This window comes from Hippopotamus amphibius, chromosome 13 (genome assembly GCF_030028045.1).
Source record: "Hippopotamus amphibius kiboko isolate mHipAmp2 chromosome 13, mHipAmp2.hap2, whole genome shotgun sequence".
NCBI lineage: Eukaryota > Metazoa > Chordata > Mammalia > Artiodactyla > Hippopotamidae > Hippopotamus > Hippopotamus amphibius.
This window is the reverse complement of record NC_080198.1, coordinates 85,637,028-85,664,808: the sequence shown is the minus strand read 5'-3', so window position 1 is coordinate 85,664,808 and position 27,781 is coordinate 85,637,028. Positions and strand designations below refer to the sequence as shown.

The window sequence follows — 27,781 nt, the reverse complement described above, 5'->3', positions numbered from 1 at the left end:
AGAATTTATAGGATTTGAAAAGAGTGTGTTAAGTAGAGCAGGATATAAATTAATCTGAGAAATAGAACTGGTTTAAATTTGAATTTTTACAAAAGATTTACTTATTATTTATTAATTTTTAATTTATTTTTGGCTGCGTTGGGGTCTTTGTTTCTGCGCATGGGCTTTTTCTAGTTGTGGCGAGTAGGAGCTACTCTTTATTGCAGTGTGCGGGCTTCTCATTCAGTGGCTTCTCTTGTTGCAGAGCATGGGCTCTAGGTGCGATGGCTTCAGAAGTTGTGGCATGTGGGCTCAGTAGTTGTGGTGCACAGGCTTATTGCTCCGTGCCATGTGGGATCTTCCCAGACCAGGGATAGAACTCATGTCCCCTGCATTGCCAGGTAGATTCTTAACCACTGTGCCACCAGGGAAGTCCCTTAAATTTGAATTGTGAAAGTATAGTTTCAGCCACTTTAAGATTTTCATTATTCTATTGAGGTACTGAGGTCTTTTTTTTTGTTTTTTTTGTTTGTTTTGTTTTGTTTTTTTTTCTTCTTCAGCTGTGTCCAATATAAAAAAAAAAGCAAAAAATAAAAAATAAAAATAAAAAAAAAGCAAAACTATTCTTTAAAGAAGAAAAATTGGTTTAAGAAAATCCATAATCTAAATTTTGCTTCCAGACATAAAACCATTTTGCCTGATATTGGCGCCTTATCCCCTGGAGCTGATGGTCTTGAGATAGAACCTAAACACCAATCTCATAAAATATACCAACAGCTTCTGAAGGCAACAAGTCCTGGTCCTTGTGTAAGGGACTCACTGGGGTTTATCAGGAACTCTGGTTGTCTTCCACTTTCCAATCAAAAAAAAAAAAAAAATCAAGATACAGGACATATCTTCTGTCTCTACTGGGAATGTTGTGAAGATAAATGAGATGTTGGCTTTACAGGGTTAGGTGAGCTCTGCCAGAAGACTGTTGCAGATTTGTGCTATTTAATTTTACTTACTGTAATAAATGTCTCCCCCCAACCCCATTTAAAAAAAAAAAACCCTGGAAACTTCATTTTTCAACTAATTGCTGTCAGGTAGTCCAAAGATTGTAGCCCAGCTATCTGGGGATTATAATTCTTTTCTTCTGTGCTAGTAGTGCCCTTACTTCTTGTGGTGTAGGCTTCTTCATTCCCCTGTGAAGACCTGGTTCCTCAGATCAGACATCAGTTGTGTTTTTGGAGCACAGGATGGAGAAAGATTAGATGTATGAAAGAATCACACAGGTTGTACAGCAAAGCAGAAAGAAGCAGAAAAATCAAACAGGCACATGCTAAGATGGAGAGGTCACCTTTTCCCCCTTTTCTCCTAGATCACCCTTCTCGCCTCGTGGACCAGGGAAACCCTATAGGATGAAAAGTAAACCAAAGAGATCTATTGATATAATCGTGGCAAAGCCATATTGAAAAAAACCTTAAGATTTCATGTTTCTGAATGCAAATGTAAAGAAACATGGCATGCCCTCAATTCTCAAAACTTAGATGGGTAAAGTAGCACTTAGAAATAAGTTTCCTAACACCTCAAGTATCTATCAACAGAAGGTTTTTTGCTTTTTCTCCAAAGAAATGTATAGTGGGGAGAATGTCAGGATCCTAGTTTGAATCCTGGCATGTTCTCTGATTTGTGTGACTGCAGGCAAACTTACTTCAGCATTTTAGTCCTTTGACCATAAAATGAGGTTAATATCTATTAATACTACACAACTGCTGGTGTGAGCATTACATGTGATGATATATATAAAGTACCAGAATAATGTCTGCACACAACAAGTGCCAGATAAACAGTAACTACTACTACTACTACTACTACTTTTTGCTACTGCTGTTATTCACATAATACAGGATGAGCAGCAATCATTATAAGAGGGGTTGACCTTTGACATTCTCTATTTTTGTAGAACTATATTATTGTAAGACATATAGGGACTTTATGCTAAAAAGAAAAATACTGCATAACAGCTTTGAGAATAAACATACCATTCCCTAAGGGTAGCATGTGAAAGATACTTTGATTTTATGCATATTTTAAAATAAGTAATTTAACCACATATGTCGAGTGTCTCTGATTTGGGAAAGTATTTTGAAGTGCCACTATCAACTGTCAGTTGTTAATTTTATACTAGATAATTATGGTTTTTGCTTTTATGTCTATCTCATGCAGACTCCAGTGGTGTATTTCATATTGCTGTCTACATGCACAGCAGTATATGCTCTACACATGACTATGTGCGCAGAAAAAAATTAGAAGTATTCTTGCTGTTACTGATGATGGAGACCATCAGGATCTATTATAATGGGAAGATGTTTATTGTACGTATTACTTACATCAAGACCAGGCTCTCCATCTTTCCCCTGCCAAAGAACCATAGTAGCTACATTAGTGTTCCTAAGTTTCATGAGCAGGTTACTGTTCTACTTAAGGCTACCTGGACATGCAACGCTGGTATTAAAACAACTAATTCAGAAATGTGAAAAAGATTCTCTATTGATTAGTAACACAAATTTCTTTCACTAAATCAAGTGAAGTGACTGTTAATGTTGCAGTTAAGGGTCATGAAAAGGTTTTATTATATATCAGGTGAAACAGTCTGATATTTTGCTGAAGTTTAATGCTTAGTATTCAAGTTATCAATCTAGGAGTAAGTCAAAAGCCAAAAACAAAAAAACACAAAAACACTGTTTAGTTGATTTAAAAACACACCAGCTCTAACAGAATAAGCAAATCAATGCTACTTCAGTTTGACAACTTAGTAGTTAGCTCCTAACTACTAAAGTGTATAAAGAATGTGAAAACTGTTTATCGTTAAATATAGTTTTTAATGTGGCTACATGTGCACCTTGTCTATAAATGCTGAGGGTGTGAAGATCACAGCTTATAAACTGTTTGTAAATTAATAAAAAGAGTGTAAGACTGTTGTGTAAGGATGGAGCAGATTTTCAGGGCAGTGACCAGGGTCACAGAACAGATTCACCAACAAGCTGCTGAGAAGTTGCTTTCAGTCCATCAATTAGATTTTGAAATCTATTTCAAAACCAGCATCTCTTTTAGCACTCAAGTAATCATGGTTTAGGTTTCTTATTTCAGTTCATAAGAACTAGAAAGTACAAGGTTATGTGGAAGATACATAGGAGTTAAAAACCTTGAGATGATAGTATATGTTTCTACTGCAGTCCTAGCCTATGCCAATGAATCATTTATAATTATCCCAAAGATAATGTTCTGGAGCAAACCTGAGACCCTCAGTTTGAAGTGGGTGTAACTGAGAATTTTCAGAAGGTAGAACACTATCAGCGTTTTCTGTTCTGAGGATCACGTGTCATCACAGTAATTTAGAAAAGTCAGAAACCTCCAAGTCATGGTAAATATCAATTTGAGAAATAACTTTTATTAGCAAGAGCAATTTTTGTAAGTAATCTGTAAGAACAGATAAAGTCTGAAGAGAGTTGTTTTAAATACAGCTGCCACACCCACTTCTGGTACAATGACCTCCCAAGGAAGGGCCAATTATGGGGCTGCTCAGATGGCCCAGGGAGGGGTTACCTGACTGTCCAAATCCAGCTTTCAGGTGAGCACTGTCCAGCTCATGGACAATCTCTGATCCTCTCCATCTTGTGAAGTGTGGGGGTGGGTGTCTGTACGTGAGCGTGAGCCTATGACAGGAATGTGACCTAGCTCTGAGGCACATGGTTACACTGGCGTTGAGGAGAATTAGTGGGTTGTTCTTTGCTCCTCCGCTGGGATTAGGGGAGGGTTAACCGTGCCACGGACAGGTCGTCTACACATGCAGCAGGGAAACATTATCTCGAGACAGAGAACTCACGGGCAGACCGTAGGGCCCTCGGGGTCCCGGCTCTCCCATAGCGCCTTTTTCACCCTATAATGAAAGGCGAAAGTTCACATCATACACAAACGCCTATATCCACACACTTTCCCTGATGGCCTGTGTCTAAAGCCTCTATTTGAAGTATCATTGTATCAAAATTGCAGAGTCAGGCTCTTCCAGGGTCGCTGCCAACGATACAGCAAAAGAAATCCAAGTCAGCGTATTTTACAGATTCTCCTCTGAAAGAAGGACTGCAGGTCAGACTGCTGCTGTCCAGCGGTGCAAAAGGACTGGTACATCTAGGGTGCTGTGCTTGGGTTTCTTCCACATTAATGTGAAACATTTGTTACTAATTATTTAAATGTTACTACTTTTTCAAAAATGTAAGAATAAAAATGCTTTTTCCCCCCGACCTACTAAACATCTCTTCTTCAGCAAGCCCACCCTCCTTGACTGCCCTGCCCTTAACTGAGCTGTGTTTTACTTCACGGCCCTCACACACTGGGAGACACACGCATCCTATACCTTGTCTGTTCTCTGCTGAGGCCCTCACTAGAATCTGTGCATTAGGGCGCCAGGGCCCTGGCTTTGCTCCCTACTGCATGCCCACAGCTTATAATAGTGTCTGAGCCATCAGTACACATGTGTGGAATTCACGAATCAAGTGAAATCAATACAATCATGTATGTTTTGCTTCCTTTCTGAAAAAGAGAATTTAAAAACTTGTATGCCTTCTACTCAATGCCTAGTAAGGTAGGAATTGACCACCTTCATCACTTTCTCCATGTACCTATTTAAGCAGACTAGCTTGCCTCAGCTTAAACGATCATCCTGAATGCTTATAAAACATGTGAATTGGAGGTGGTCCCAGGAATAGGAAATAATTTTGATAATAAAGAAAGCAGTGGTCTGCATTTCAAGTAGTGTTTTCTTCTGCTGCCATCTCCAAAATTAGACTGGCCGTATTAAGCATGAAAGCTTCAGGAGGAACAATGATGTTTATTTTTTAATTTTTTAATTAATTAGTTAATTAATTTATTTTTGGCTGCATTGGGTCTTTGTTGCTGCATGCTGGCTTCCTCTAGTTGCCTCTAGCGGGGGCTACTCTTTGTGGTGGTGCTTGGGCTTCTCACTGCGATGGCTTCTCTTGTTGTGGCGCACGGGCTCTAGGTGTGTGGGCTTCAGTAGTTGTGGCAAACAGGCTCAACAGTTGTGGCTCACGGGCTGCAGAGCGCAGGCTCAGTAGTAGTGGCGCACGGGCTTCGTTGCTCTGCGGCATGTGGGATCTTTCCGGAACAAGGATGGAACCCTTGTCCCCTGCATTGGCAGGTGGATTCTTAAACACTGTGCCACCAGGGAAGTCCTGGAATGATGATGTTTATATGACAGGCCAAACAGAAAATGGTACCTTCTTTTATCACACCGCTGAAGAAGTTTAAAGGTTAGCAAGTCTTTTACAGGGGTAAAATGTCAAGTTCAGCTGATAACTGTGCGTGCAGATCCAAGTATTATGCTGTGTTTCTCTATATTCCAAATTCCCATGGGGGCAAATTTCAAGTCACTGTTAACATTCTTCTTTAGTCTAAACTTAGGGGTTACTGGTGCCAATTAGCACCGTCACTTAGAGGCACATGTAGTACAGGGAGAGAAATATGATAAATAAATATGACATTTATTGGGAATAAATATGATAAAAGCTTGTTGAACTTTCACTCATTATTGCTTTATGTTTATTACTGATAGAGCAGATTGCATTCAGTAAAGTGGCCAGGCTTTGAAATGAAACAGATTTGAACTTGAATTCCAGTTCTGGCACCGACTGGTTGTGTGGCCTTGGGTAACTTTCTTAACCTTTCTATGCCTGTGTTTCATCGGTTGTAAAATAAGAATAATAATACATATTCTGCAATAATTTTTCTGAAGATTAAATGTGGTTATAAAATATGAAATTATATGTCGGCAAATAGTGTGTCCGTAAATAGTAGCTATTATTATTACCATACAGTTAGGGGGTCTTGTTTTTTTATGAAAAGGGCTCGGCAACACAAAGAGCATTAATTCAAAATAAAATTCTTTCAGTGGGATCTGGCAGCGTTATTTATGATTTTTAAAATGGTGGCGGTGCTGCTGGTGATGGTATGTGTTTGTGTGAGTGTAGTGGGAGGTGGGGATTTAGAAGGAGGGTTCATACAACCTGGAGTTGGTCTAATTTGTAAAAACTCAATGGATTAGAGCAGGTTCAGTTTGAACTATCATCTCCACAGATTATTTTGATATACCTACTCCCTTCTTCCTCCTCTGATTGAGTACCTCAGCTTTATTTTGTTTTTTAAATGAATATACCGCGGCTGGTTTGAACTAAGCTTTCACTAAAGCTGCAGAACTCCTGTTATAGAATTGCCCATCCCAAATAATTACTTTAAGCTAGTAATGACAATTCCATCTCACTCGCCAGTGACTGCTTCGGAAGTAGACGTGTGACCCAATTCTGGTCAATGAGGTGTTGGGGAGGTGGCTGGGAAGCTTTGGGGAAGGTTTCCTCACCTAAGGAGGATCTCTATGTTTGTTCTCTGCCGATGTCTCGCCAGAGGGGAGGTTTGGAACCACTGTGACCAGCTTGTCTGTGGTCAGGAGACAAAGCCAGCTCTTGGAAAGGGCACAGAATCAAAGCCGAGAGTTCCTCCTCTGAATATTTTGCCACCCAAAACTATCAATTTCTTTACTGTTTAAGCCATTTTGAGTTGGGGTTCTGTCACTTAAAGCCAAAAGCATCCTAATGGTTCCAGCTTGAAAACGTTCAGGAATGAAATATCAACACAGGGCTTTGAATGTGCAACTTCTTTCCCTGGATTAATTCCTTCCAAAAGAACTTCGAACCTCTCAAATTTAACCCACTCTCTGGAGTTCCTAAGTAGTTACACGGCCAAGGTGAAGAAATCGGCCGAAGGTAGGACCATCAGGTGCTCGGAAGAGCTGAGCACTAATGCCTTCAGTCATGTATGTGACAATTCTTTAATAACACTGTCTGTCAAATGCCTGCTTTCTTTTAGGCTGGTCTCATTTCATTCAGGATCTTTAATTTGCCTGTGTCCATTGAGGAGTTATCCTAGAATAGCCCCCTTTCTGGATTCCTGCCTCTTTAAAAGTTGAAACGTTTTCAAGAGGGTCCAGATGGCACCTCAATCAATTAACTTTGAGGATCACACTCCAGTTTAGCACTTAGGGTGAAGGGCACTTGGAGAGTACTGACATCCGATCCAGTTAAGATGGTTAACATGCTGAGTCAATACAAGTGTAACACTTTACACAGCACACCATTTGACTTAAAGGATGCCTTCACAAATTCTTAGCCATTTCATTTGCTCTCCTGGTGAATTCTACCCCAGCAATGAGACCTGATACTCTTGTGACGTTGTGGAGCTCTCGGAAGTAACAGCTGATTTACCAAACGGTAAACCCTCTTGAGTCCCAGGGCCCTCTGCCAATAGACTACTAGAGATGTGCTGGTCCACTTTTAGTCCCTGTACTGGAGTTCTTGATGCAATGCTTGAATGCATTGGCAGCGTGACGCTCTTAGCTTTTACATATTTTTAATTAAGATGATCTTCATATGTCGTTGGTTTGACCTTAGAAATAAGACAGTGGCAGATTCAGATGATTTATTCCTTTAGGACTCACCTCTTTCTAGAAGCATTCTTGGATAAAGCCAGCCTTCCTCATCGCTGAACGTACAGCCTGTACTATTTGTATTCACTTTCGCCTCATTATCTAGTTATTCCTTGCAAATATTTTTTCCCTCTGCAATTAGATTGTAAACTTCTAGATCATGGAAAATAGCTGCTTCCTTCACAGTATTGAGTAAATGTATACAGTGTGTTAATAAAAGGCTATAGGATGAAGAATCAATTATAATGGTATTACGCAATTCACTAGAACAATTAGCAAAATAGACATCATATATGGGAGGAGAGCGTTTCCATTTCACACTAGGAGGACACTGGGTTTTGTACATTGTAACGTGATAAATATTTACTGAATAAGTGAATTGACTTTACAGGACATGGAATTATGAGATCGGGATGCATGCCAAAGAAATCACTATGTTGCCCTCTATTTTGAAGCAAATTATCCCAGACTGATGAAACTCTATCTAGTTTTTCAAAGACCACAAACTTGCACAATGAATCACTCCAACATTTTGAAGTCCTCACTATTAGGATACTTTCTTTACATTCTACCCTGGATGATGGGGAAATTGATGACACAATTCTACTCAGACACAAAAAACCCTTCTAAGTTTTCCAAGGTGAGGAAAAGAAAAAGTGGGAGAAAAACAGAGAGAGAGGGAGAGAAGTTCCAGACAGATGATGAGCTGCTGACGCTGTAGTACATTTTTTTGTGTCAGATATTTATCTTCCACTCTGAGTGTCTTTTTTTCCTCCCAAAGATATGGAAACATGGCCTAGCAATGGAGAGGTTAGTGAAAGGTTTTTGTTTTATAATGCACTAAAATTATTTCCTTATGGTTACTGAAAAGTTATTCTTTTGCTTAAAAAAAGAAAAAAAAAAAAAAGAAAGGAACACGTGTAACTGTGCACGGAATTAGGTTTTGTAATTTCCCTTAAAAAAAGTTATAACTTATTCTGAATGAAAACAGTAGCTTTATATAAAAGATTATCAACCAGAATATGTAGTCCTGGAAATTTTAGCCCTATTGACTTTAACTTTCTGGATTAAGGCCAAACGAATATATCTTCCTTATGCGTTAAGAAGGAATGGTCTGAGCTATTTTTTTGAGCTGTGAAAATGTATGCATTTTTTTTATTAAGCAGTCATATTCTAATACTCTGTCATTCTCTCAGCATGAGGACACTGAATAGAACTTAAGATGGTATTTATTTCCAATTACTACTAGATGGCCCTTTATTTCTTCTGGAAAATGAACAGTTTAGATCAACTAAAATGGAAAAGCCACACTCTGTGTTTTCTTTAGATCACAGCTTAATAACCTCAGGAACGACTTACTCTTTCTCCTTTGGGACCTGCAGGGCCATGGGGTCCCATAGGGCCATCTGTACCCTAAAAAAAGATAAAAATAAAATAGTATGAGCCATATCCCAAAGGCTGTAAGAAAAGCACTTATAATTCATCCTGGACTTTTCCTGGGTGAATAATGCCTTAGAATGTCAGTAAGACAACACATCTCCTTTCAAACTGCTTATGTTTGATTCTTTCAGGCCAGTAGTTTTCAAGAAGCGCATGCAAAAGGGATGAATTATATAACTGCATATTTCAATGAAAGTCCCACACAAATAGCTGTATATCATATTTAGTTATATATTTCCTCCCTGACTAAATGGAACATCTTCACTTTGCCCCCAACATCTTAAGAAGAAAAATGTAATTATTCTTGCTTCACATCACCTCTTCTTCACATCCATTCTCTGCTCCCACAGTTACCCCCACTCCTCTGGGCCACAAACACTCTGAAGTCTTGTTTTCAGCTGTTTAAGAGGCTCGAACAGTTATACAAGCAAAAAGTAAAAAAATCAAATGAGAACAGTGTTTAACTGTTCAAACTTTCTTCGGCTCTGTTGGAAGCAGCAGGGGGCTTAGAAGGAAGGAATTATTCTTATAGATTCTGCTGCAGTGGCTCAAGTGACTGGACTTGTAAGGCACAAATCAGGCAGCTGTATGATGTAATGGCATAACTGCCCTCTGGCCTCCTCATTCAGGATTAGGATTTCTGTGGCAGATGAGGCAATATTTGAATGAATATAGGAACACTGAGGTCCAGTGAAAATAATGACTGCCTGAAAAAAACAGGTTTTCAGAATTGAAGAGCTCGGAATTCTTTTTGATTCTTAAGAATGTAGCAAGGACATCAGGTATATTTGCTCTTTTAAAGCAAGACTATGTTTAGATTTGCAAAAAGTTTATTATGATATTTGCAAATATAGGAACCATTCCAGCACAATTTTTTTTTTTTAGTATTCCTATTTCTGTTTTACTATTATCGTTTATCCTGTTAGGGTCTTATGATATGAAATAACTCAGGGTTTTAAATTCATTCTAATGTTGGTGACTTATCATCATCAGTTTGATCTTTTTCTTACTGCCTGAACTCAAAGTTCACCTTTGGAAGACTTCTAAATATTGAGGACCTGAAGCTGAAATTTAAGAGATGGAGCTGTTAAGAACCACAGAAAAGAGACAAAATGACAGAGACAGACAAGTCATTTCGATGAACAGAGATCTGAAAGTTAGTTCCAAGGAAGAAGTTACATTTCTAACATGGGGCATAAACATAAAAGGAAAAGCAAGTTAAAATAAATTCACATGATTTTGATAACTTTAGAGGGCCTCTCCTACAGAATTGCAGGAAGTGTCCACTGATTATGGAAAAATCTGTGCGGGATTCCAAGACAATGAAACTAGCTAGACTGGTCATTCTTCCCACGATGCAAGTTATCCAGACTTGAACCCAGGCTTCAGAAAGATGTTCTGTACGACAAACGGGTTGCCACCCGTGCTCTGTCTACCCTCCCCTTTTCTGCCATTATCTTTGTCCATTTTCTCCTTCCGCTCCAGTCCTATGTACCCCACATCATTTGATGGGAGTCTGTCCTGAGGCATGAAAGTCATAGCCACAAAACATGTTGGTGCAAGTTGAGGTGCTGACTCACCCGGGATCCTGGCTTTCCGTCTAAGCCAGATGCTCCCTGTGTGATTTGGTTGGTAGCAGGGTTGGTGGGTGTAACACGAATGACAAGAACAGAGATTAGTACGAGGTACTGATGAACAAGTGTAACACTTCAAACAACATAATACGCAGTCACAGGGTTCTGGGATGAGTATCACATTGCTACAAATTGTTAGTTAAAAAAAAACAACACGTGACAATAAACACCCCACAGATGATGGCATTTTAATGACATTTCCATTCGACAAATTCTTATTTAGAAATCAAGCGAATGAAGTTTATAAAGTGGGCTTTAAAATAGTTACTGCTAACAGTCTGGGTTGCTAATTTCCACATGAAATTAATTTTCTAAAGACTGTGCTATTCACACTACATTTCTTTCTGTTCTGCAAAAAAATAATGGTCATTCTCTTAGGAAAGGGCTCATTATAATAATCAATCGAGTTAGAATTTCAGAGAAGAAAACAACTCTAGTTTTACTTATTAAAATAGCATTTATGGATAACAAATGCAGAATTTTAACACGTGAGGGTGACTAGATTTTACGCAGACAGCACATTGTTTTCTGGGTTCTTCTTACTGTGCTCACATTAGTCACCACTAGAGGGACTTCTAGGAACAGGAAAAAGCCAGAAAAATTTTGCGAGTCCAAACAAAAAATAACTGTTCCCAAAACATTGTTCCTCAACTCACTTCAAATAATCAAGCATCAGAGTCTGAATGGGAAATGCTTTAAAAAATCGAATGTTATTCTCAGACAATGCACGCTTTTCTTTCCCTTCAACTCTAGGCTATGTATAACGTATGACCAAAAGATGACATTTTCAATGTTTGTTTCAAGAAGAAGCACAATTACTTTTTTTGGTATGGCTTTTGTAGCTCAATACTCAAATGTTTATTTATAGTCCTTTAAAAATGTTGATTTGATGAAGGAGTATTTAAGGAAGACAATGCACTAGTTCTATACATCTCTTGGCAAGGTTGCAGAACTATTTCCCCATTTTATGCTTCAGATGTAGTTAATAATACAAAATGGAAGAAAACAATTTGTTCCAGCTGCAAACTCTACAAATAATGTTATACCATACATATTGGGGGAATACGTTTAGTTTTTTATTTTACGATTCCTTCTGTACAATCCTATTGTGAGTCAGATTATAACTGCAAAATTCAATTTAGTTAGCAATGACTAAAATTTTAAAAAATGTGTGTGTTATTGTTTGTTTAATGCTAGCATATGTAGAGCTTTTGGTGAAATGTTACATAAAAATGATCACTAGTTCTAGATTTGAAATTAGGGCAAACTTTAAAGAAATCAGATTGAGGGTTTAAATAAAATAGAAATCCAAGCTTTCTTTTGATGTTTGATACTTTCTTCAGAGTCACCATTATTATAACATTCAAAAATAAATAGGGGGATGATAAAATTTTTGCACTGATAATATTATATTTACCTGGAATGTGAATTAATGACTCACATATGTTATACAGGTTTTAGGTTTTATACCTGTGGGACGATCTAATTGGTCTGATTTCACCTATACTCTAATATAAGGCTAACATCATTCATTCAATAAATGAATACATATTAAGCATCTACTATGTGCCTGATCTATGTAAGGCATTGGCTATCAAGAGGAATACTTTCGTACTTAGAATACAGTACTTGTGGGAAAAATAAAATAAGTGATCACCAACTTTTTTAATGCATATGTGTGTAAACTATCTTCTATTACCAATTTTATGTCATTTTAATAATGTAATCTATAATATTCTTTTCTGACTTTTATCTGCATTCACTGAATAGACAGCATATTAAAACCTTGAAACTAAAACACATATTCAGGAATTCCCTGGTGGTCCAGTGGTTAGGACTCCGCACTTCCACTGCAGGGGGCACAGGTTTGATCCCTGGTCAGGGAGCTAAGATCCTGCATGGCGTGCGGTGCAGCCAAAAAAAAAAAAAGCCCTCATATTTAATAATCATTTAATCTTTTTAGTTATTGTGGAAAGAAGACGAGCATAAAGTGCATGAAAGGTGGAAATCTCCTTTTCATTAAAAATAAAAATCTCTACATAACTGCAAAATACTTCTTCCATATCCATTATTGCCCCAAGAAGCTCATAAGAGGGCATCCCCAACACAAACAACATACAACATTTAGACCACAATATGATTGATTAATGTAAGGAGCCACATCACTGACCTCACGCCTTCAACAATGGCCAATTGCATACCTGCCACCAACAAGGGGCTATGGTTTTTGGTATCGAAGAAGAAAAAATATAAATTGAGGGAGGATTTTACACTATGCTGAATTACAAAAACATTTGAGAGACATTATGAAATAATCCGCATAATACTTTTTCAAAGGGGAGGATGATGGGAGAAGAACTGTCAGTCTTAAAAGAGGAAGGTTGGCATGTATGTAATTGAACGACAGAACATATATGGCATTGTTTGTTATGGGGTCTTCCTCTGACACAAGAGCAGACGTCAGAGAAAACAAAACTGGGCTGAGCTCTGCTCGAACACAATATGTTTTCCAATGACAGAAATCTCCACTGTCAGACAGTCACCAAGTAAACCAGAGTTCTTACTTTGGGTAGAAAGAAAAGTCTGAGGTTTGCACTGAGATGGAAAGTTTTCTTTACTTACTGGAAGACCAAGGGGTCCTCTGTCACCCTTTGGACCCGGTTCACCCTTCAATCCTTTAACACCATTTAACCCTGGTTCACCCTAAATGCAAAAGCAAATGCTGATTTTGGTTGCTATCATGGGTGTTTCAGATGTGAGAGAAGAGAGCCAGTCTCTGAAACGGTTGCAGATTCCAGTTTTAGGTAACAGCAGAGTCAGGCTAGATTTGTCTCGCATCAGTTCAAAAATAATTTAAAAAATTTTAAGGATGAACAAACTGCAACGGACAAATAATATTCTAGGAAGCAAAACCCCTGAGAAAGTGTGCTCTTTACAGTCAAAATAGGTATGGCTGGGCTCCAAGTTTTTCAGTTTTCTCTCAAGGAAACCAGTGTTTATGCTACATTGTTCGGACCAAGCAAATCAAAGACAATCAGTGGAGGAGGTTGAAGGAGGTTCAGCAGAAAAGACCCACTCTGCTGGAATGGAAAACTGGAATATGCAGGACAGTGTTATGTATATAAATATTTTAAGCCTTTAAGCATTTTGCCCCTGGGAATGAGCTAAAAGTGTAGCAACTGACGTCTGAAGTAATGCCATTTGGTGAATCTTCATTCACTGACACTGCCAAGTCAGGTCCCTCCATGGATTAATCAATAGAATAGACAACAAATAGCCAATCCTAGAAGAGAATGTGGAGATCACAGAACTTACATGTGGCTCTACTAACTGTCCATCTGCCCAATCTTAGAATAAAGGAGGTGTGAATTTAACTGACGGTGACATTACAAAAGCCACGAGAAGCGATACATTCTCTTGACTCTGCTTTTAAAAACCTAAGAATGCAAGACACTACTTTCTATCAGCAGCAGCATGTTAGAGATGGAATTCTGACCTGCTCGCTTTTCAGCTTTTAAGCACAGATACTAATTTCATCAAGAAGATCTTGAAAGACTTGTGGAAGGAAGATAATTTCAGTTTCAAATGCCCTAGAGAGTCTTGAGTGGTGGGGGAGGGAGAGGGGAGAGATTATGTTTGCACAGCAGGAGGGATTATTAACCCGGGCAGGACTTCCCCCAATATCCTGATGATGAAAATCTCTGCAGTGCTTGTTAGAGAGTCCAGGGCCCCACCTGGACCACAGCAGCACAGGAATGGTATTTCTCATGTCTCCCAGGTGATTCTCCTCATCAGGAAATTCTAGGAAACAGTGAACTAGACTCAACCATGGAACCAGGCTTATCTATTTGAACTTTCAAAGGGGGGTCACAAAATAATAAACATATTGGCATGGCCTAATGGATTTTGGCAGTTCTGAGGATAGGACGTTTGCAATGCTGCCACCATGGAAATCCAAATGTGCTGTGGTCGGGAACGTATGATCCTGGGACTGTCACAGAGCTAGAGTCAACGTGAGATTAAAGCCAAGGCTCAGTAGTCAACTTCACTTAACTGGTCTAAACGTGAGATTCAGGGCTTTGCATGTGTGTGGATTTACATTCAGCCAGTGATCTTGAGATGAATAGGCAGGGAAGCCTTGGTAGACTATGAGGTTCTTTGGTGAGGAATCATGCATGGATAAGAGCAGGTGTTAATTGAGAAGGTAAGTTTATAAATAATCAAATTCTGAGGCAAAAATTTCAAATTTCAACTCCGAACATAAATGCTAGTCCCAGATCTGTCATTTAATTAGCAGTGTGATTTAGAGCAAATAACCTAAATCTCCTGAACCTATAGTTTATTACCTACAAAATCAAGGAACTAGCACAGGTAATCTATGAGGTGTTTTCAACTTTATGATTCTCTGAAATCTATGATTTAAGTAACAATTGAAGTTAAGTGTAGGCAAAGTGAATCACTGCATTGCAGATATTAAAAGGATCTTGGGCATCTATTAATTTAATGGTGATGGGATAACTGAATCACTCATAGAATTAAAAACTCAATCTTGGTGGCTTTGGCCTGAGTCATTACGATTCATCTGGTCTTTAGTGGCACCTTAAAATCCAGAGAAGACAACAGAGGAAAATATTATTTAGTCCAGTGTGGGAAAAGAGGCCCAAGGAGGTTAGATAAGTACCAAGACCACAAAGCTGATAGATAAGCTCTCTCTTTTGACCCCCCACAGCAATGCCCTTACCCTGAACATGCCACCCAGACACTGTCACTCACTGGCCTTATCAGAGGGGAAGGTATTCTAAGAAGAATAAAGAGGCACGAACTCTTCCCTTTCTTGGGTGAGTTACCTGCTTCACCTCGAAAAGGAAACTCAGGTTTCTGGAGTCAGACCAATCCCTCTGCCACCCCTAAAGCCGGGTGTCCAGAGGGAGTCCTCAAAGGAGAGGGTGGGCTGCCTCTAGGCTTTCTGATTCTTAGTGCCAACATTGCACTTACGTGTCCCCCTACCCCCTCTCCACTTAAATGCATCAACTCACTACTGAGGAGCTTCCAAGAGTCCTTGAACCTTTTCTCAAGCAGACTTGAGGACTAGCTAAATTTTTCTGTTCAGAACAAAGCATCAAAACACAAGATCACAATAACAATTGACATTTATTAGGTGTTTATTAACAGCTGCGCCAGGTATTCTGCTAAGTGTTCTATAACCATACCTCATTAAATCATCACGACACTCTGAGGTAAGTTACCTAGTTGAGAAAATGAAGGATTAGAGAGGGTAAATAATCTGTCCAAGGTGACACAGCCTGTCAGTGGCAAAGCTGAGATTAGAACACAGGTCCTCAAAACATTTGCTCACTGAAAGAAGCTTGTCTTTCAGCGCTCATTTTAATCCTCCAAGGTGTGTTCTCAGTCTATGTGAAGGCAAAGAACACATTTTCATCCATCTTCACAATACAAACTGTACTAATTCTGACAAGGAAGGGATATTCTCTATTGTTTCTCTTGTTAATTCAGAGTATAGAATACGTGTATGTGATGTAACCTTCTCTTCAGTATAGCATACTTGATATACATCACCTCATTCTAGACCAGTGACCGCTAGGGGAGTACAAAATTAAGATGTGGATGATCAAAATATTTAGATGCGGTACTGTCATAGGACAAGCAAGAAGTAGCAACTAATAACATCTGAATATACAACTAAAGATACCATGCTAAGAAAGAGCATCTGGACCAGTCTGAGAATCTCATCAGTTTCACTTTTTTTTCCTTTTGGAATGTTGATTTTGAGTGTATTATGATTAGTAACTTAAGAAATTTACATAGTGACATAGACAAAGGCAAAATGAGGAGTAATTCATCTCCAGGTGATATCACTTAAATTTGTCGTAAGCCATTCGTTGTTGTGAGATTTAAACACCTGGATACTTAAAGGCTTAAAGATTATCAACATTACTTGACAAATAAATAAGACAGGACAGACATGCTTCCGTCATGCTTCTCAACGATTAACAATGAAACAGAAATCAAATAATCGAGGGATTTGTTGGATTACCTTTGGTCCAGGAAGTCCATGGGGTCCCTGAAAATGAAACACACAGCTTTTAATTAAGAATTGATGCACTATTTCCCAGCAGAAGTGACTATTATATAAAGTAACAAAAAAGATGTAAAACAAGAATCTTCTTCTGTGAGCTACAGCCAGAGGCAGGCCAGGGGATGTTAATACCTAGCGAAAGTTCCTTTCAGCTCCTGGACGGCTCTGTAAAAGGAAATTCATTAACAGCAATTCTTTCTGCTAAATACCTGTGAAAGGGAGGGGGGAGCCTGCCAGGGTTATATGGAAGAAAAAAAAAAAAAAAAAAACCCAGAAAAAAGTGTTTCTGAATCCACACTACTGCTATTTCTCAAATCCCTGTTAACAGAAATCTAGGTGGAATATGTGAGCTATAATATTAGTTGAAAATTTGTTTTAAAAAGTTCCGAACTCTAAGCACCAGTGAAGAGGAGACCTTCTCTATTATTAACTCCTCTAGACCCAAGGTTCTGAGAAATCTAAAGGAGCAAGAAAATGACAGTCAAGTCTGGAACCCCGTTGCATCATTTCTTTAACGTAAGGCTAAGGATTCTAGTCCAGGAGTGCTAAACATTATTATTTAGAAGGCATTCATTTTCACAAAGATGAATTATTCAAGGCTCTTGTAACAATTGTTTACCAATGGAAGGAAGTCACGACACATTCATGAATCAGGGCTTTTCCCCTGTATTTTGTGGAAAATCTAAATATAGGGACTAATTAGCCAACCTAAATTAACTAAAGATTACTGTGGATTGCTTTAAACTTTCAAGTCACTTAAATAAACTATTTGGAGACAGGAGTATTTAAACACTTATCAGCAAAATCATACAACAGTACGAAAATTTTTTTTTAATCAATCAATACATAGATATTGTTACATATGTTTACATTGGAATAATATTTTCCCTTTGGATAAGTTGTGGATAAACATTTGCAGGAAGTGGCCATTTTATCAACTATTCTTATTTCATTTTAGAAATGGTTTTAAACTCCTTTAAATTAATTTTATGATATGAACAGATATAGCATTTTAAAATTTAACTTTCTAAGTTAAAGTGGCAGGAGTATAAAAAAGCCAAAAGTATGCCATTTGCTTGATTCTCAAAGAACTGCTTAGTTTTAAGAAAATAAGGTTAATTATAATTGTTTTGTGGTATGAAATAGAAACGGCAGTTAGTAAGAAATAGATGACTGAGTCTGGGGCTGTGCTCTGTGGTTTAGATCACTCCAACGATGCTCTTTCTTGGAGCACAACAGAAGGAAAGAGTGACAACAGTTTATTTAATCTCTATGACTGAAGACATATGGTTTATCGAGACACCTTTGAGCCAAATGTGACCTTAGAGGCTGCCTGACTTGTTCCCAACCTGTCCCAGTCAGAAGCATCTGAAACATTCTGCCTTCTAGTTCCAGCCTTAACACAACCATCATTAGGTAGACATTTGGAGGATTACCCTGGTTTAATGGCTACCTTCCTCACTGAATATAAGTTCTATGAGGACATGGTCATCGTTTCCACTGGTCACTGAGGGATACTTGCAGTAAACGCTGTATTTACCGAAGTACGGAAAAGTGACGAGAAAAAGATCCAACAATATATATCATCTGCGGATGTGAGCTTCAGTTTTATCATATTATTTTATGAATGTTCTTATTGAACGCTTCATTAAAGGGTCTCAATCCTCAAAGCTGGTTAGAAACATTCATTAAAGGCTACAATTATTAATCTTGTTATGCTATTAATGGCCTAGAGCAGTGATTGGTTAAAATGATTTTCCAACGTTCATACCATAAGGGTGGAGTAAAGCTTCCCAAATCTGTTTCTTCAACTTTCCTATCACAAAACTACCCTATCTCTTTCCAACAATATTTTTGGGATAGTGAAAGACAACACTGTAAAATCAGAAAAGCACCTCCTATTTTTTGTCCATTCCACAGAGGGTAGTACAAAATACAAGATGGCTGTTTTGAGGGGTGTGTTCGTGTTTTCTCTGGTAGCATGCTCTTAAATAAATGATTACATTTTGGAGACAAGGGAAACTTACCATGGGGCCTGGAGGGCCATGGGGACCTGGTGGGCCTGGTGGGCCTATGATCTGCATGTCCGAAAAATAAACATGGATTTGGTTACTTCATTTAGATAAGGCAGTTAGGCTTGAATCTCATGCTGGGGTTCTGCTAAGGCCAGTAATGTTTGCAGAGGAAGAAGGATACTGGAAGAAGTGATGCATTTGATTCTTTACATTTGAAAATTCCTTCATGAGAATAAAAAAAACTTAAAAAAAATACAGTTGTTCTACAAAAGCCAGAATAAATCAAAAGTACATTAAAGAAAAGGAAGCAACTGATTACCAAGAAATGCTGTAATGCTACAACCGCTATTAAACTCTCAAATATTTCACTAAGCAACAACAGGGCTCTGGAGGAAAAAAGAACGTAGGTTCTACATTTACAGAGCTCTACCCACAGGCGTCGTGGGAAAACGATTGATTTTCTCCTCAGGATTAGACAGTCCTATGAAAAACTGCTTCTAACTCAGACCTCTGAGACACTTTTGTCTCTTGCTGTAGAAGGCTGACAGGTATTTCTTCTACAGTTTCACAGACCAAGGGGTTCACCGTCTCTCAATTGTTGATAAGCCCTCTGGCACAGGTTGAAGTCGGTGAATAACGGGCCCATTTCAGAGATTTTCAGGAACCACGGAAGTTTGGCCACCATAGACTTACGGAGGGACCCTGAGGACCTGGCAATCCCGAGTCTCCTTTTTCTCCTTTCATTCCATTGGCACCCTACGAATAACCATTAAGAGTTGAGCTGGTCAAGTTACTTTCAAAATGTAAGGAACAGCTGAATTCTCTCCCCAAAGCCATCATCCTCTTAACATTTTTATAATATCATGCACATGATACGTAAGAGAAGGATTTATCCCCTTGCATTTCAGCCTCAAGCTAAACAGCAAGCTTCCTCAGATCCCTAGGATTGTGGCTGATATGTGAAATAAATTATAAAGTGAATAAAAACTAAGTTATGCTTGATTAGTTAAACTTAGACATCGCTAAATATATCCAATTATAACTGTTATATTTTTAATGGTGGTGCTGACTTTAAATAGCAGTCCTTTAATTTCGTTTTCACTGACACTTATTTACACATTTCTTTATTTTAAAAAATGATCTAGGATTTTTCCTGCATTTTTCTACATTTCCCTCTCCAAATTCTCAGTAAAAATTACAGGGAAAACCATCCCATCCCATAATATCGTAAAGAGAACGCTTTCCAGAGTAATTTGGTTTTTTAAATTATTTTGTATTTTTTTTATTATGGTTTATTTAAAAATGATCAGTTACATCTGACGTTAATGACCAACTCTATTTTACTATCTTCTAGTGAAAATAATTCAGGAAAGCATAAAGGTTTATTTTATAATTCATTTGGTTAGATGCTTTAAAATTTCTTTTAGAGCCTTAGTTGTAGTAATTAACCAAAACCACCTTCAAATATTTAAAAATAAAAACATTATATGAACTGCAGCTAATAATACAACTATTTTCTGATTATTTAACTTATATTAATATGAACACACCTTTAGAAATATAAACATACCGGTAATCCAGGAAGTCCAATTCCTCCTTTTTCACCTGGCATACCTGGGTCCCCCGTGTCTCCCTTTGAGCCTTTGAGCCCCTACAAATGATATGGTTTGCATTTAAGAATCATACTGACCACGGATGGTTACATGCTAGGGAAAACAGAATTCCAGATCAATTTTGTCAATAGATGGGTCCTATGCTGAGATGATTCTGATTTTCATGCTTAGGTATAGAAACCTCCACGTTGAATCAATACCCTTTCTCCTTGTAATGGAAGAGATTAAATTCTATTACTATTTAAGTATGAAAAGCACGAATGTTAAGTGTTGACATCATTTCCCCTGATTCTACATTTTTAGTTGGCAGCTAATTCTATATCACCAGTTCTGAAAACAACTTAATGGATTTAATGCACAGGACACATTTTGAACCAGGACCTAGTGTTATAGCAAGAAAGGTCCAAATAAATTTCTCCCATCTCCACTCATTATATCCGCCTATTCCCCTTAAATGCAGGCAGAAGTTCCAATCACCAACAGTTTTCAATGGTCCAATCTACAACAGGTAGATCATTCACTACACACTAATGCTCACCTAATGCTTAGAGATAATTCCACTTTTCCAGTGTTCTTGTTTTGTTCTCATGACATGTCTATGAGGTGATTCAGGATGTGATTTTTATTCTCTTTTTACAGTGAGGAAATAGATATGTGTGTATTTTGAATGCAAAAAAAATTGGAATTTTGTGATACTAATACTGAAATTAATGTATATAGTGAAGCATTTTCATCCAAGGAGGCTCCCTGCACTGACGAGATGGCCCATTCTTCAGCAGAGATGATCATAGTTATTTTAATTATGGTTATAGGGATCCCTGGTTGCACTAACCTGTTCATCTTTTCTGTACCAAAAACTACTTAAGGACAGGAACGTGTCTTATCTTGTTACTTATATCTATTACATAGCACCTACTTCAGAATCACCCACTAGGTGGGTGGATGGGTGGGTAGGTACCTAAAAAGATAGATGGATCTTATAGTTGATCAGACCCTGGTTGGTTTTAGGAATCTAGTAATAGAGAGCAGCAGGATAGCCAACCCATTGGACCTAGCAGTAGAAGACCTTGTGAAGCCTATAAAAAAAATTTCAGCTACTGTATAGGAAGGGATGACATACCATGTAGTATGTCATTATGCATGTCAAATTATTTTTAATGACTAACTGGGGAAAGTAATACTACCAGACTTTTAAATGCTAATGTGAGCTCTGATGTATACAGTAGATCATCTAAAGTCTCCTTTTTAACTACCACATGTTAATCTAGTGCGACATGATATGATTTCAATTTACAACTCTGATATTAAAATAACCCTTCTCTTAATTTCTTACCTAATGCTATCTCCTGAGGAGTATATTTCACAAACTGTATCAAGAATGTCTTTCATGTCTTATGATCTTCTTGATTTTAGTCATTTCTTAGGTAAATAATAGAAGTCCAGGAAACATCAAATATCTTTAAACTAATCCTTGTGATTAGATTGAATTTTGAATACTGTCCATATTCTCCTGGTCAGATTCATTTCTGCCAGAGGCAGGCAAACCATGGCTTACAGGCCAAATCCAGCCCAGGAAATGATTTTGTACAAGCTGAATGTTTAAAACAAAGTTTAAGTGGCATTAAAATACTTTGCTAGAGAATGTATATGGCCTGCAAAGCCTAAAACATTTACTATCTGGCCCTTTACAGAAAATGTTTGCCAACTTCTGTTTTAGGGGAAATCCTCGGAGATACTGCCATATTCTACAAAGCTACAAGTGTCCTGTTGGCTTCTGTTTTTTCTAATGATCTAGAAAATTAGGTGCAATCTTTATTTGGGAAAAGAAAACAATGTCAAAATAACACAAGTAAGCAATATCTAATTTTGTGGAAGCTACAGTCACAGATTTAAATCTTGAATTATTTGTATTCACAGACAATTAGGTGATTCTTACTAAATTGGTAATTATCTTACAAGTCTAATAAAAATTCATAGAGATGTCATTTTTAGATTGATAGGGATTATTAAGGCAAATCTAAAGTATCGTATAAGTTGTATGTTTGTACAAAGAAAACCTATGCCTAATTTAAAACCAATTGCTTTTTAGAGTTAGTGTAGTCTCTGGAACAGAAGGTAAAAAGAAAAGGAGAGATTATCATATGTCAACACTCGCGTTTTGGTCTTCAAACTTACAATAAAAGGTGATCAATAATGATGCTTTAAATGACAGTACACGTCTTTGAAAATTACCTGCTCTCCATCAACTCCTGGGACTCCTGGAGATCCTGGCTCTCCCTGTTAAGATAAAAATTGATGGCAAGCTTCTTATTTATTATTGGTAGCATACTACACTAAATAAAAATGATGCAAAAAATGATGCTAGTTGGTAACAGTACAATTTAACTTTCAGCAAATGCATCATAACTCAAGTACATTATTACATCATACCACATAACTACACAAAGTAAATAACACTTTTTTGGTTTTTTTTGGCTGCACCATGTGGCATGCAGGATCTTAGTTTCCTGACCAAGGAGCGAATCTGGGCCCCCTGCAGTGGAAGCGCTGAGTCTTAACCACTAGACTGTAAGGGAATTCCGAAAGAATATATTTTTTTGAATGTTATGTATAATAATATATGTAGCTAAGGTTCGGTGTTTTTATTTTTTCCCTCATGTGAGATTCAGGCTAAAAAAGTGGTGAAAGAAAACTGGTCTCATTTGATGGGTAACCATATCCTATGGCAACAACCTATATGCCTCAGTTAGTTAATGTTTTTCTCCTTAAAATCCTGTATGATTTCTCTTATTTTCCAACTTGAGAAAAAAGCAAAAACATGGTAGTTAAGAAAGAATAAAATGCAAGGCCCCATACATTTATAATATTTTACCTGGCATCATTTGAACAGTGAATACAAATTCATAAGGACTGTGAATGTGCTATTTCCAGATAAGCCTCACTGAAGGATATAATAAATCAGATAATATCTTAATCCGCAGAAAATTACTTTTGGATCAATTCAATTTCCTATACTATGCTAGGAATGAACTAAATTTACTATTCATATGATTTATTAGAACTCTTGACAAACCCAAAATATATGGATTTATTTTTTCTTAACTGAAGATGTTCCATTCAAAACAAATTTAAACAATGTGCTAGAGATTTATTTAAACAACAAATGTCCAGTCACCTTTCCATTGGAAAGGTACTGAGCAAACATATTCTTTGAAAGGCAAGATATTATTTTATATCAGTGGGTCATTTACATAGATCCCATTATAAACATCTCTGATTCCCACACCATGGAAACTTTGTAAAAAACAGTTTTTTGGAGTGTGTGAGTGGCCTGCCTCACAGATAGATTTCCAAAGGAACGGACTTGAAGCTGTATTTTTCTAGAAAGGCTTGTTTGGTGATGTTATAAACCACAATATTGAAATGGTTAGAGCTCCTTTCCCTGGTGAAAACTTTAAGAGCTATTGGTCATAGTGTGAAATTTGAGCTTTCCAAATGTTAAGGGAAGGCATGACAAACACATGAAAAAAAAAAGAAATAACCTTTTTTTAAAAATTCCAGATTTCATGCTCTTTGTGGTAGCAGCAATGTTTATTTTGCCACAAAGAAGTCTGCTGAGGTTGGATACAACTGGCTAAGCCCTAGTTTCATGCAGTCTGAATAACTGTCAGCACTCTGGGTCCAATAATGGTTGCCACACTTTTCCCTTCAAAATGTGACCCACAAATGTTTAAAAGAATAATATAACTCAGGAGTTATTCATTTATCCTTCACCCACCAAAAGCAGTTTGTAAAGAGTTATTTGATGTATAAGGAGTCAAACTGTCCTTGTTTGATAAAGGAAGAAGAAATGCTAATTGAATAGGTTCGCATTCAGTCTGAGGCTGCGTGTCCTGGGGGAGAATGGGTTTTATATTTGCCTCATGCTGCATTTCCTGCCTCCTGGTCACAGGCACATCTCACCCCAATTATCCCAACCTTTTCAAGAGGAGCTGATGGAAAGTATAAAGGACAGTATCAACTAACCCAAGATCTCAATTACAAGATCATTGTCGGGTGTGTGAGGTGGGCCAGTGATGGCACAGTGGGGAGGCTGGCAGGGGAAGAGGTAAGGGAATATAACTAACCCCCTCCCATACCGTACATGTCTAGACATTCACTTGGCCAATTTCTCCCTGCCTTTCAGTTTCAGCTCGAAGTCATCCTTGACCCCGAGACAGAGAGGAACATTCCTATACGCATCTTAACCAATGCACTTACTCTATTTATTGATAATTGTGCCTTTACTTGGCTTTCTCCATCTAAAAGCTTCTTGTTGAAACCCCTTACCATATCCTAGTATCTTTATTAGATATTAGTACTCATCATGGAATAGAGGCCTGAAATTAATTATTAATATAATTAACAAATGAATAACAATTGGATTATAAAACACTAGGGATGTAGGTTTTAATGATACAGCTTTCTTGCCTAGGTAGTCCTTCTTGCCTCTTTTGGGTCAAGTACCTTTTGGGCTTCTGTAGGCCTTGGGGCTATAAAGAAGAGTCAAGTCCCAGAAGTTTTTGAGGTTTGTAGGGAATAAGGTTCATATTTAGCACTGAGGACAATTTTGCTTTGGGAGATTTAGTCAAGTGAAGAGATAAAGCAAGGAAAAGATCTTGGTTGACTCTACACAGAGGAAAAAGGAATCTACAGATTTCCTTCTAGGTTTTCTAGTCCAGCTCAGCAAGATATTAAAGAACAGGGATCCAGGCCAACTTGCTTACCAGGAATAAAGACTGTATGTGATTGGAGCATTTTTGTGTTATATCTCTTAGGGACCAGAATGTTGTAGAGAAATAGAAAGTAAAAAATCCCCAAACTTACACTAATGTTATACATGAAATCTGTTTGAAATTAGAGTCTATGTTCTACATATATCTCACATAGCCAAGGACTTCAGTAATGTTTTATTGTATATTTCTTTTTATAACAGAAGAATAATTGTTTCTATGTGCTAGCTTTCTGTGTTTAAGTGTCTTGAAAGAGAAAAGTACGAAAGCTGATGTATGTGTGTGTGTGAGGTAGATTTAGTAAATAAACTGCCTTAAGAGGCATAAACAAAAGATGGATTTCGACACCACTTGGATCTCCTACAAATAGCCCAATGATGAAAGTCATATTTCAACATGTGTAGCTCAGTTCTGAAAAGCCAGAATCGTTGGCCATGTGTTAACTGATAAAACGTGGTTGAATAAGCCTCAGTTTGGAGGGAAGAAGCTAATGCTACCAACAAATTTTAGATATAATCATGTAATTTGGTTTCTACTGTTCACAGCTGGTATGTTTTATTAGATGAAATTTAAATGGCAGAATGTTTGAAGATATATAACAGGATATATTATAAAAATGACTGAAAACGCTTCCTAACGTCATTTGTGAATGCGTCATGCTGAAGTTTTCTTGCCCTTTTTATTATAAAAGAATTGAAGGAAAGGATTGTTTTTGGTGTCAAAGTAAATTTTCCTTCAATCCTCCTCTATTTAAAAATTTGCCTTTTTCCATACTCCACATGTAGTGTTTCTTTACACTTACAATTTCTGTAAAACTCATTTTTTCTGTTTAAAGTTCTGTTTTTCTGAATGTCCTCCCTCTAAATTTAATGCCATCTCTATTTCTCTCCCTTCTTTCCTAATTATTTTCTTTTTCTGATCCCTTTTCCTTTCAGCCCAGACCTCAATTTCTGTTCTCAGCTCTCTTAAGCAATATTGCGCATCTCAGCTCCCCAGTGTGTTTTAGAGATACATATTTTCAATATGGGATTCTCTGCACCATCTGTGGTAAATGGAAGCAAGTAAAATAAAGAATAACCTTTGGCCCTTGTAGTCCTTGAGGTCCAGGTGGTCCAGGGGGACCCTAAATCCAGAAAAGACAAAGTTTTAAAAGATAGCAAGTATCTGTATTAAAATGTGTGCTTTAAATAATAAGTACACTCCACACCTCCCTAATTTCTATCATAATCAAATATCCTCCAGTATTGATTTGCAAAGAGGAAACATTTCACTGGCTACAGAATTATAAAAACCACCTACTTATATGCAAACAAAACAAAACAAAACAAAACTGACACATCCAGATTAAAGTAATGCCCTAGAGTTGATTTGTAGGACAATATAAAATTGCTGCCATGTCCCGCATTCATCTTTTGGGGTTGAATTAGCTTCCTGATATTTCCTGTGTTTCTAGAAACTCTTCTCTCCTCCCCCATAAAGGCTTTGATTTCCAAACACTAAAGAACAAAGCCATATTATTAAGACAAGGCCAAAGATTTTAGGAAAAATAATAAATTTTTCCTCTTCACTTTTTTTACTAAGACAAAGTGATTCAACTGGGGAAATTGTTGCTGAAGGTTGTTAATACAAGAAAACATAACATTATATATCAGATAAAAACACTGGCTACATTAGTCCCCTTATGACCAGCATGCATCATCACCGAACACAAAGTCACAAACCACAGAAATCATGCAAGAAGAGTTACCGTGACTGTTAAGGTGGTAATCCTCTGTTGGGAAAATGTATTGATAAAGACAGAGTTACCTGATATGTGTGCCAAAGTACAGTAATACATTTCTGAAATACTCAAGTTTTTGAATATATTTTGGCAAGACTGAAGTTTTATAAGGAATTGACAACATACTGAGAACATACCCTATCTTCAAATGAATACCACAGATTGTAAAAATTCTTTTAAAAATTAGTTTTAGAATTTTATTTAAAAAGTGGGGATAAAGAAAAAAGAAAACGTCAAAATTTTAATTTACCCGACTTAAATTATGAAATAAAATAGTATACACTGGTGGTTTGTCAGCATACTTGTAAGCTGAGAAGCTCTGCTGTTTATAAAAGTTCTATTTCTAGAGTACTTTGATTAGAGAAAACTGAATATCTAATTGTATAAGTAATATTTTTTCTTTTAGTTTGTATCTCATTTGTTGCATTATAATTACTGTGTGTGGGGGGGAGTGCCATGACTAAGATAGGAACTGCCATGGGATTCACCTTGTTTCTTAAGGTAAAGGGCTGTACCAAAATATCTTCTCTCAAAGTGTGAATCTCTAAGACAATCAATCCCCAATCCACGAACCATTTTTGTATTAAGATTTTCTAGTCTAAATGTTGCACAAAAAGTTCTGTAAGATCTGTAACACTTTCTGTGATTTTAGGGGAGAGAACATTTTCCATTAGGAGCTCTGGTCCTAGAGAAACACTATCCAATTACATGTAAACTTGTGAATATCTGTTTAACTCCATCCCTTTGTCTTCCACTACTCCCTTCCAATTTCTTTCCTTTTTTTAAAAAAATTTATTTATTTATTTATTTTATTGGCTGTGTTGGGTCTTTTTTGCTGTACATGGGCTTTCTTTTTAGTTGCGGTGAGTGGGGGCTACTCTTCGTTGTGGTTCACGGGCTCCTCATTGCCATGG

At 37.5% G+C, this 27,781-nt stretch overlaps 1 protein-coding gene across 1 annotated transcript in view; it reads right to left on the bottom strand.

Moving 5' to 3' along the window:
• Positions 1–1,300: 1,300 nt before the first annotated feature.
• The window catches only part of COL25A1 (collagen type XXV alpha 1 chain), a 438,835-nt gene continuing 412,354 nt past the window's right edge, over positions 1,301–27,781 (bottom strand). The window contains exons 23-33 of the mRNA XM_057705935.1: positions 26,166–26,210; positions 22,548–22,592; positions 20,273–20,353; positions 19,396–19,458; positions 18,715–18,765; positions 16,646–16,672; positions 13,213–13,293; positions 10,537–10,572; positions 8,876–8,929; positions 3,848–3,901; positions 1,301–1,372 (exon numbers count right to left, since the gene is read on the bottom strand). Coding sequence (XP_057561918.1) covers positions 1,301–1,372; positions 3,848–3,901; positions 8,876–8,929; positions 10,537–10,572; positions 13,213–13,293; positions 16,646–16,672; positions 18,715–18,765; positions 19,396–19,458; positions 20,273–20,353; positions 22,548–22,592; positions 26,166–26,210 — 609 coding nt within the window. The remainder of the gene's footprint in view (positions 1,373–3,847; positions 3,902–8,875; positions 8,930–10,536; positions 10,573–13,212; positions 13,294–16,645; positions 16,673–18,714; positions 18,766–19,395; positions 19,459–20,272; positions 20,354–22,547; positions 22,593–26,165; positions 26,211–27,781) is intronic.